At 43.2% G+C, this 11,156-nt stretch overlaps 1 protein-coding gene across 2 annotated transcripts; it reads left to right on the forward strand.

Annotated features, from left to right (window-relative positions):
• Positions 1-4,638: 4,638 nt before the first annotated feature.
• Positions 4,639-9,513, forward strand: LOC4340905 (damage-control phosphatase At2g17340). Of its 2 annotated transcripts, none has more exons than XM_015789046.3 (12): positions 4,639-4,961; positions 5,049-5,114; positions 6,190-6,256; positions 6,340-6,408; positions 6,523-6,663; positions 6,954-7,082; positions 7,754-7,840; positions 8,416-8,490; positions 8,591-8,668; positions 8,766-8,843; positions 8,925-8,987; positions 9,093-9,513. In XM_015789046.3, exons 1-12 carry the CDS (start codon positions 4,792-4,794, stop codon positions 9,165-9,167), a joined length of 1,098 nt encoding a protein of 365 aa, XP_015644532.1. In that variant the 5' UTR covers positions 4,639-4,791; the 3' UTR covers positions 9,168-9,513. The 2 variants fall into 2 exon arrangements, with proteins under 2 accessions (XP_015644532.1, XP_066167691.1); XM_066311594.1 differs by having other exon boundaries at positions 6,351-6,408.
• Positions 9,514-11,156: the final 1,643 nt, after the last annotated feature.

The following is an 11,156-nucleotide window of genomic DNA, read 5'->3' on the forward strand; positions in this document are numbered from 1 at the left end:
GGCCGAACCAGGGGCCGGCCCAACCAGCCCAAGTTTTGGCTGGCGGCCTCCTCCGTTGCTTCACTTCGTAGACTTGTGAATTTTGGCCCAATTCATCGTGTCAATTCTGAGTTCTTAGCCCATTCATGCATAAGTCTGGTTCTCGACATCGTCCGATTGATTTATCGTCTAAGTTGATGTCGGTTCTCCTCCACTTTATGGTTATTTTCTGCAAAAGGTTAGTGAACCTAATACTAATACTAGTGGAATATTATTATTCTAACTTGTATATGCATTGCAAGCATAACTAGTTCTCCTCTATTTTGGTAATATTGACGATCGAAACTGATCGATAACGACCGTCAACACCCATGCTGCACAGGCCCAACCATCCTAAACAACCATACCCGACTGTACAGATCTAACTCCAAACCAGGAGCTAAGCAAATTATTACCAGTTATATCATCAATAATTATTGTAAGAGGTATGAGACTAATCACGAAAAACATTGCTCAACCCGCCCATGACCGCGGGCACGGCTATTCGAATAGTTTTACTCTGGCCAAAGGTGTACCATTGTACCCACAGGATATAGCCCCAAAACATCTTACCATGCCCTCAGTACCACCACGGTACCTCGAAACGGGATTGTGACAGTACCCCTTATACAACGCAATCCACCATAGCGCACCGTTCCTGGATCATAATCACCCCTCAATATCCAGAGGCATGGACTCCGCAGCGACCCCCACGGACTTCTCGCCGCTTCACAGTCCGGTGCCCCGCAATGAACCATGCTATACAAAAGGTAAATCCGTTGCCCACGCTGGCTTGTGGTTGGCACGGTTAATGTCTCACAAGAGTAACTCGCGAACCGGTCCTTAATTGTCATGAGCATGACCTTCAAAACTATGTGCTCACAACCCACCATTGTCAAGTTTTAGTTGGCAAGTAATTAATTAACCAATCACGATTGACCATCGTGAGCTACCATTAAATATAATCATAAGTGGTAGTGTAGCATTAGTTATCCTAATCATGTGCTAATGTTTCTAAGCATGGGTAAGCAATTATGTCTAACATCTAGTTGAACCAATATATAAAGCTCAACTAGTCCAATTACCCAAGGTATCAAGGAATAGAGTAATCAATGCAAATTGGCCATAATAAAGGAATAGGTTCACACCACCCGGTGACATTCGAAAATAAATGCACAGTTGAAACAAATAGAGAATTTAAATATAGGATCAACATGTTCAAAGGAAATGTGTTTAGGATCTGTGTGACTTGCCTTGCAATAATCGGTCTTGAATTAGTCTTCTTGAACCACTTCCGACGCACTCAGAAACCTTCGAAACGACGGAAATGACAAGCTAACACGCAAAACGAGGAAAAATACTAAGAAACTCGAAATAAACAGTACATAAAAAGTAAACAAACATGTAGATCATGAATTTAGATGAATTACGAGACTTGAACGGCCTCATTCCAACTTCATATGATTTAGTTATGAATTTTACAAGATTAATCGGATTTAATTCACGATTTATTTTAGAGAAGGAAAAGGGGATTTAATTACTTTTCCAATCAAACTAATCACTGAAATGATCTTTGAATCGTTAAAAATACTTCAAACGCTCAAATAATTTCAAGAAAAAACTCGCAACTACTTGGACACTTAGAGTATTTAACAAAATTAAGATCAGATCATTTAATGACTAATTTAATATTTAAATAATTGCTGAACTATTCTTTGTATTATTAAAATTAGTAATTGAGCTCTGAAAAATCCGAGAAAATTTTAGAGAGTATAATTAATCATGGAGAATTTAATAAAAATTAAATCCAACCATGCTTTATATTTACGAAATTTTATTTTCCACATTTAACTTCACTTGTAAATTAATGAACATTTAATATAAATTCTAATAATAATTTATTAAATAATTTATAAATCCTGAAACGAAAAGCAGGATGTGACAATCTTGTAGGCTGAAAATCCGTAGGTTTACCATCATAAATCCCCTCCAATCCCTCTCTCATGGAGATTAACCGAGCAAGACCCTGAGGGAGTCAAATTGTACTGGTTTTAATAGTTGGGGAAGTCACCTTATCTGGTTTCCTAGTTGAGGGGTACGAATTAGATTCGGCCAAATTTTTAAGGGAGTTACAGTGAACTTTTTCCCCTCCTCTCTGCAAGGAATAAGTTCACTGTGGGTCTCTCTATTTGTCGCCCAGTACGATTTTTGTCCCTTAATCATAAAACCAGGTACGACGGGTCCCCCAACTTACGAAACCGTTTAAATGAGGTCCCTCAGCAGTATTGTGTCCGGTTTTTGCTGAGGTGACGCCTACGTGCCTCCTTTGACTAGGTCTTTGTTCAACTTGTCATTGACGTGGCACTTACGTGGCAATTGTATCCGCAAAAAATAATAAAACTCATGGGACCCATATGTCAGTCGCACACAAATAATAAAAAATGGTGGGCACATGAGGACCCACACGTCATCCTCACTACCCTCTTCTCTCTGTCCCCCTCTCTCTTTCTCCTCTCTCCCTCTTCTATCGCTCTCCAGCCAGCGGAGCAGGATGGACGGCGGCCGGAGTGGCGGAGCAGACGACGGCAGGGCGGAGCGGTAGCCAGAGCGGGCGACGGCGGGGTGGGAGAGGAGCGGCGGAGTCGGGTGGGAGAGGAGAGACGCAAGCGAAGCCGCTCTACTCGCGGAAGCAGCACATGGGGGGCCGCACCGAAGAGCATCCCCATTCGTTAGCCGGGCTACCTCTCTCAAAAGCAGCCGCAAGGGCAGGCCAGGCCACAGTGCCTCCCTCGCGCTTCTCAGAGCATCTCCAACAGCCTCTCCAAGCCAAATTTTAGCTACTCTAGCAAAAAAATAAACTCCTCCAACAGCCTCTCCAACTGGATGGCCAAGCCATCTGGCTGGCCAAAACACTCCCTCCCTTAGCCAAATTTGGCCAGCCGAAGTCACTGGCTAACGGTGGTCCCCACGAAAACACGCATGGGAGATGGATCGGGGCAACGGTGAGGGAGGGGCGACGAAGGCCCGCGAGAAGCGAGACGGCTCACGGCGAGGGCGCGACGGCTCGACGGCGAGGCGGCTCGACGGCGGGGCGCGACAGCGGGGCGCAACGGTGAGGCGGCTCGACGACGAGGACGCGAGGGCTCACGGCCGCCGCTGTCCGCGCCCTCGCCGGCTGCAACCTCCGCCATCGTCCGCACTGTCGCCGGCCACGCAAGCACCGGCCTCGACCTTCGTCGGCCGCGCCGTCACCCGCCGCAACCGCCGCTGCCGTCCGCGCCCTCTGCTGTCGTCCGCGCCATCGCCGGCCGAGACCGCCACCGTCGGCTGCGCCATCGCCTCCCTTTCCTCGCAGCGGCTCCTTCTCGTCCTAATCTGCACGCCCACGCCGTCGTCCTCGATCTACCGACACAGCGCCGCCGTCGTCAGCATCCTAGTGCAGCGAGGGAGGGAGGGAGCGGCGGCGGGGCGGCTCGACGCCTTCGCCACCGCCTCCGCAGCGTCACCATCATCCGCGCCGTCGCCCGCCGCAACCTCCGCCGCCGTCCACGACCTCTGCCGTCGTCCACGTCGTCGCCGGCCGCGACCGCCGCCGTCGGCCACGCTGTCACCTTGCTTTCCTCACTTTCGCCGTCGCCTGGCACGAGCAGGAGCACGAGCAGAGGATTGGAGAGAGGGGGAGGAAGAAGAAAGAGAAGGAGAATCACATGTGGGGTCCATTGGTTATTAGAGAGTGGAATGTGGAGAGTCTGTTGGAATAGAAGACAAACTTGACTCTCTAAATTTTTATCGGGCTAGCCAAATAGGTATTTGGAGTCAAAAATAGTCATTCAGTTGGAGATGCTCTCAGGCGATGGAGGTGAGCCCTCCCAATTCCTTGCTTGTTAATTTCGTCAGACATTTGCACACGAATCCTCACAGATAATTAATTCTATGTGATTAGATGGTGACAATGTCAGCATTAAACTTTGCAAAACCATAAAAGCTTTGGTAATTTGATGCCTTGTTTGTGATTTAGCAATGATAGGAAGCAATGTTGAATTGGATAGATCTGCCAATGCGGTACCAGTCAATCTCTTAATTCTGAAAGTCTAATTACTGAATCTCGTCGGTTACTTGCACACGAATCATCACAGATAATTCCTGCAAATTGGTTCATCCTGAGATTAGATGGTGACAGTGTCAGCATTAAACTTGCAAAACGACACGTGCTTTGGTAATCTGGAACCTTATTTGTGATTTAGCAATGATACAAAGCATCAGAGTGTGTTGAATTCAATTCTAAGTTGCATTTGCAATAGCTCTCAGCCTTGTCAATTACACATTGGACAAAGACCTAGGCAAAAGGAGTCACGTAGGCGCCACCTCAATAGAAAACCAGGCACAATACTACCGAGGGACCTCATTTAGACGGTTTCGTAAGTTGGGGACCCATCATACTCGGTTTTGTGACCAAGGGGCGAAAATCGGATGGGCGACAAATAGAGGGAGCCATAGTGAACTTCTTCTCTCTGCAAAGCCACAGTCTAATGGGCCAGGCATTAGGCCATTTCGGCCTCTAAAGCCCATGTTACGTGAGCAGAATATGCATCTGTGGCGAGCGGCGGTTGCTTCCCCTTCGCCTTCTCCTCCGTCTTCCTCGCGTGCAGAATAACCACTTCACCGCCGGATCTCACGGCGCCCCAAGTTTAGGCGGTTACCTAACCACCCCACGAATCCCAGCCGCCGCCGCCGACGAGCAGGAGGAGCGATCTGACTAGTAAGCCGGAGCACATGGAGAGCTCGTCGCCGTCGGTGCCGTTCCCGCTGCTGCAGGCGCCGGTGGAGAGCACGTACAGGGCCTGCACCATCCCCTACCGCTTCGCCTCCGACAACCCGCGAAAGGCCACCCCCGTCGAGATCCAGTGGATCGACCTCTTCCTCAACTCCGTCCCCTCCTTCAGGTAAGGAAGGCCTCCTTGCCCCCTGCCGCCCGCGGCGGATTCTGAGCTCTACTCGGTCCGTGTTGATTTTGATCTCCCGCAACGCAGGCAGCGCGCGGAGAACGACCCCACGGTGCCCGATGCGCCCGCCAAGGCCGAGAAGTTTGCCCAGAGGTATGTGCGCATCCGCTTTGGTTAGTGATCGATGATTGGTTGATGATTGCGCACGTTTGTCTCCTGGAACTCAAGGTAAAGGTACTGGTAGGTAGTGGTGGATGGTACATGCTTGTTTGCCTGAGATAGAGTAGTACTTTGTTTCTATTTTTGGGTGTGGATGCATTTCCGGGGCATCAAACATATAATGTGCGAAAAGACCCTTTAATATGGAGTTTTCACTCATTCTTGGTCTCAAAGGTATGCCTGGTGTGTTTAGCATGTGTCGAACCATGGTAATATCCCCTTGTGTTTAGTTTACGGATTGAGGTTAGCACTACTTATCCTTTTCTTGCCATGTTTTGCAGCCAAAGTATTGCACAATTTTAGTCTTTATGAATTGGAAACATAATCACCCTTCCAGTCTTTATATTAGTGTTGTGGAATGTGCCATTTGTGTTACCCTGATAAATAAAATTATGGAGGAAGGCACTCGTTGGTCCTGGGAAACTGGAATTTGGATGTGCATCCATTTGAATGTGCCAAATAACCCCCAGATGTTATTACCCCTCTGTGCTAAAAGACATGTCATCCTAGAATAGGGTGTAGTAAAAACATGTTTATTTGGACAATATTCCTAAAAATACATAGTTTTGGTATATATGAAAATGGTGCAAGCAATCCATCATGAAAAATATTCACAACTCTTTTCAAATTAGTCCTAACAAAGTTCAGTTTCAAGGTGGCATAAATTGTTACTGAAAAGTAAAACATTCCTCTTTTACTGGAGGCAATACTAATTTGGCCATCACCAGAAAAGTTGTGCCCATTTTATTTTGGTCATACAATATTTGTCTGGAAAATGAAATTGTCTCCATTTATATTGTTTTTCTTTGTCATGACTTATGAATATAGTCCAATTTTATGTTTCAAGAATCAGACATTTAATTACCATTTGGTCCCATGGCTCTTTTACTGCTTCCGGAACAAGCATGTCTTTGCGTCGTGCATTTTCTCCAGATTAATATTAACCAAACCAACTACTGGGCAATGCTCTAACATTTTATTATGTCTATCTATTGTATATATGGTGAAGGTACACTGCAATGCTCGAGGAGTTGAAGAAGAACCCAGAGAGTAATGGAGGGCCACCAGATTGCATTGTAAGATATTGATAGATGAGCTCTTTGAACTACAAAAGAAGATCTTGGATTACTGTGCACTAACTCTTCGAATGAATCTCAAGCTTCTTTGCAGGCTTCGTGAGCTAGTCCTTAGAGAACTGGGATTTAGGGATATATTCAAGAAGGTTAAGGTAAATGCCAACAAAGGTTTTTCTTGTCTTCAAATACTACTTTGGAGTCTATTGTCGTGACAATTTTACATGGTTGTAATTATCTATGCTTGATTGATGATTTTCCATGATTAGGATGAGGAGAATGCTAAGGCTATGTCACTCTTTGAGGGCGTTGTTCAGCGAAATGATGAGATTGAAGATGATGGAAAACGAGCAGAGAACTTGATCCGTGGAATCTTAGCAGGAAACATATTTGACTTAGGATCTGCACAGGTATGTTTTGTCACTTGATGATTATTTTTGTTGACCTTTTCCTGTGGATAGGGCTTCACAAAGGGTTTTCCGTAGTTTCTGTTGGTGCACCATTGGCTTAGTGTGAAAGGCCAATCAGCGTGAAGGGCAGAACCAACAAAATTTTCTTCATTATTTCCTTCTGATTTTTTGAATAATTGGTTTGTTGTTGATGAAATGCTCTTATGTTCATTATTTCATTATTTCCTTCTCAGAAGGTTTACATATGTCGCCCTGCCTCTAATGTCTCTGTTTTCTTTCACTTCTCTTAGCTTGCAGAAGTTTTTGCTAAAGACGGTATGTCCTTCTTAGCGAGTTGCCAGAATCTTGTATCTCGACCTTGGGTTATCGATGACCTGGATGCATTTCAAAATAAATGGACTAAGAAATCTTGGGAAAAGGTAAAAATTATCTTCCATTATAAACTTTACCGCAATCCCATGGCACACATCAACTGGGTGCAACAAACCTAGATATAAGATACTGCTACCATGCTTTTAGTATTGTTTTAGTTTTGCATCATGTATAAATATTATGTATGAGCCTGGATGCAAGAATAGAATTCTATTGGTTCAGAATTATTGTACGTACACATGTATAATGTACTCTACAAATGTTCATGTACTCTTTTGGTTCTTATTAAAGCATATTAGAAACTCTCCCACTTCTTTTGAAACAATATTGTTTTGAAGTTTGTAACTACTGTGTAACTTAAATAATTAATATTCTTACTTGTTACTCCCATGCTGCAACTTTTTCACATGTATTCTTCTCATGTTGTGGATAAGTATCAAATAATTCTCCCAATGGTATCCAAGGTGTCAATTTATTTTAGATTTATTAATTTATTTGTTATTGACATTTATATTTTATTAGTATATTTAGTATTAGTTCTTGACATACACAACACCTGGCCTTGTGTAGTCCATATATGTACATGTCAGTCTGAGCTATTCATAATAATCTTTCAGCTGGAGTTCTGGACATATTTATTGTAGGGATATTGCATATTAACTAACATTGTTATGTCTTTGTTATACATAGCTGAATCATTGCTTTGTCACATATGTAGGCTGTTATTTTTGTTGATAATTCTGGCGCTGATATCATCTTGGGCATATTACCATTTGCAAGGGAATTGCTCCGACATGGCACAAAGGTCTGTCTCACCCTTTTTGTTTCTCTTGTGATTGCTCCAGAACTATTTGAGGAATTATGTTAGGACAAGAGCAGATGTTGCTATTTGTTCCAGCCAGCAACACATTATTAATGTTGCGCTATTTTTAGGGAGTTAAATGTAAAAAGATCGATCGAAATGAACCTCTGATTACATTGAAGTGGATCATATTTTTGGATATGTGAAATAGTATTGTGATTTAAGTTGCTAAATGTGAGATAACCCACAGCTTAAACAAGAAACAGGAACAACCAAATAAACTTATGATTTTTTACCAGTCCAGACTGCATCTTATTCCCTTTTGAGCACATTGTTTTTTTTCCAATTCGCATGGAAACTACACTGTTAAATCCATGTGAATTTTTAAATGATGTCTTTATCTTTATCCATGAGTAAAATTGATATAGTTCTTTTTTTCTTTCGGTAGTTGCTGAAGTTGCCTTCATATGTACATCTCTAGCTATTTCGAGAGTGTCTTTTGCATATATTGTTTGAGATTTGCTATCTTTTTCTGTTGGTAAAGAATGTCAATAAATAGCTACCGTTGGATTGTGTAGGTGATTCTTGCTGCCAATGACATGCCATCAATCAATGATGTCACTTACCCAGAGCTTGTTGAAATTATAAACAAGGTAAGAAACATGAAATTGTTATAATTGTGAGACATGTTTTTTTTTCTTTTGCGGGGATCTGAGAAAAGATTATGAATTATACTCTTGCAATTATTTTCAGCTCAAGGATGAAAATGGAAAGCTTGCAGGTGTGGATGCATCTGACCTACTCGTTGCCAACTCCGGTAACGATTTGCCAGTAAGATTATCTTACTATGGTGGTGTACTAAACTATTTTACCTATTGCATTGTATTATATGTGTAAGTTCTTAACTGGATATCTGTCTTGGTCTCAGGTAATTGATTTGTCCAGTGTGTCACCAGAACTAGCTTATTTGGCAAATGATGCTGACTTGGTCGTTCTAGAAGGCATGGTAAGTGGGCTTGCAACATTCACATCTGTTTGCCTTCACAGGGCTAAAAGCCCATCACTTTTCAACTCTTTTTTGTTACAGGGAAGAGCAATTGAAACCAACCTATATGCACAAATGAAATGTGACTCGATTAAGATCGGAATGGTGTGTTGCATTTCTCTGCGATTTTATAATTTGTATTGAATAGTTCATTGCAAGTTAATCAATGATTGAGCTTTAAAAACTGCCATCATTTCTTCCATGTTCCAGGTAAAACATCCTGAAGTGGCGCAATTTTTGGGTGGGAGGCTTTATGATTGCGTCTTCAAATTCAATGAGGCCTAAACTTTGATAACATCAGACACACATGCGGTTGCTTTATTTCGTTTTCAACTGGTGCGAGGCTACACTGAACATATCACATGTGCTCGTCCCTTTCATATTAATAGCAAGGAAAATAAGTTAGATCATGGCATTTTTAGGGAATGCAATTACGGAACTTTTAATTCGTATTGCACTACGTGCCTTTTCATCTAGGTAGCGGAATAGTAAAAAGGAAAAAAAAATCCCTTCTGCGATTCAGATTAATAATAACAGTTCAACTAAAGTACCTCCGTGTTTTATCATGTTATTTAATTCGAACATTGTTTGATACCGGTTCTGCTTCTGATAAAAGTGCCATTGAAGATCAGTTGTGTTCTGTATTATACTAGCCTAACTACTTCGCAGAAAAATGGGTGTATAGTGTAGCCTTTACTTCGGATTTGGGAAGAAGATGAATTTTGTAACAGATTGCGTGGTTGCTGCCAAAAGATTGAAGATTTCATGAAGTGCGACCAACTGATACTTCTAGTCATTTGATCGATTTCACCCATGGAATCTCCTGCTCGCTTTCGCAATTAAATTTTCTGCACGTGCTACCAGTGTTACCTACCCTTTCAAAATACAGCTGCTTCTAACATTTGTATTTTCCCTTATTTTAAGCAATCACAATTATGTCTTAATTAATTTCTCTATCTATTTTATCATTTTAATCAATCACAATAGTCTTCTCCATTTAATTCACCTCTTTTCTTAATTCGCGTGAAAATTTTTGAATTTGAGATAAGAGGGCGCAGTTAATTTTACTATTACCATACATTACCATAAATTCTTTTGGTTAAGGCAAACGACAAAAAAATGCCCATGCTTACCAACATTTCTACTCTCTTCAGCTGGCCACTGGACCAGCCATCTAGCTATGGCGGCCTAGATGCTTGTGCCCTGGTAGGATTGTGCACGTCGACAAGGTTGCATATGAGCCACGAGTAACTACGATAAACCTGTAATAACACACTTTAGTGACTCTCACGTTAGATTATCAAGGTAGAAAAGAGAAATGAGAGTTGCTTTGTTTTTTCACAATCAGGATTCAATTTTTGAGGCTTGGCTTGTAGATTTGCAGTGCCTCTATTTTTCACGCCTTTTTGTCTTCCGGTTCATTAGTTTATTTTTTGGAGCAAAGCTCGACACTTTTAAGTGATTTAGGGTGTGTTCGGCAACCCATGTTCCTAACCCCTCTCTCATTTTCCACATGTACGTTTTTCAAACTTCTAAACGATGCGTTTTTTTGCAAAAAAGTTTCTATACAAAAGTTGCTTAAAAAAATCAAATTAATCCATTTTTGAAAAAAAATAGCTAACACTTAATTAATCACGTGCTAATGGATTGCTCCGTTATCCGTATTGGATGTTTGGGTTGGGAACCTGGGGTGCCGAACTTAGCCTTAGAGCATCCCAACAGATGGGGCATCCCATTCTCCATATGAGAAATAGCACAAGTGAGAGTAAATTCGGCCTCCAATAGATATTGAGCAATCCAAAAATAGTACATGCACTAAACAGGAGAGAGGCCATATCCTGCCCCCATCCCAGAGTTCTGATCAACCTATCCTCTGTCGTCATCGTCGCTGGCCATGACGGCGGGTGGAGAGGGAGGAGAGGGAGGGTGTAACTATGGAGGAGTGAGGGTAGAGAGGGAGGGGCGCACTAGATCTGGAGGTGGACCGCTGTAGCAGTTGTGCCACCGGTAGCATAGGTGGCAGCGGAAGCCATGCACCCATCTGCGCCACCCAGCGGCGTCGGAAGCTCCTATCATCACCCTTGCACGTCATCGCCCGCACCAAGATGTTGTGCCCTCCACGCCATCGCCTACGCCAAGATGCGGCATCCGTTGTTGCCATTGCCCCTCCATGCTTTCCGCTGTCGCTCCATCCCCCTTTGCCCACACTTTCCACCATCGCTCCCGCCTAATCTCCCCCTCCGCCTATGCCTTCCGTTGTCACTCCCACTGCAT

Source organism: Oryza sativa, chromosome 6, assembly GCF_034140825.1.
Source record: "Oryza sativa Japonica Group chromosome 6, ASM3414082v1".
Lineage (NCBI taxonomy): Eukaryota > Viridiplantae > Streptophyta > Magnoliopsida > Poales > Poaceae > Oryza > Oryza sativa.

Excerpts from the sequence above, each read along its gene's own strand:
- LOC4340905 (XM_015789046.3), top strand. The coding sequence starts at position 4,792 with ATGGAGAGCTCGTCGCCGTCGGTGCCGTTCCCGCTGCTGCAGGCGCCG. Across the intron at positions 5,115-6,189 it reads GCCGAGAAGTTTGCCCAGAG|GTACACTGCAATGCTCGAGG; the intron begins GTATGTGCGCAT and ends TATATGGTGAAG. Across the intron at positions 8,669-8,765 it reads ACTCCGGTAACGATTTGCCA|GTAATTGATTTGTCCAGTGT; the intron begins GTAAGATTATCT and ends TCTTGGTCTCAG.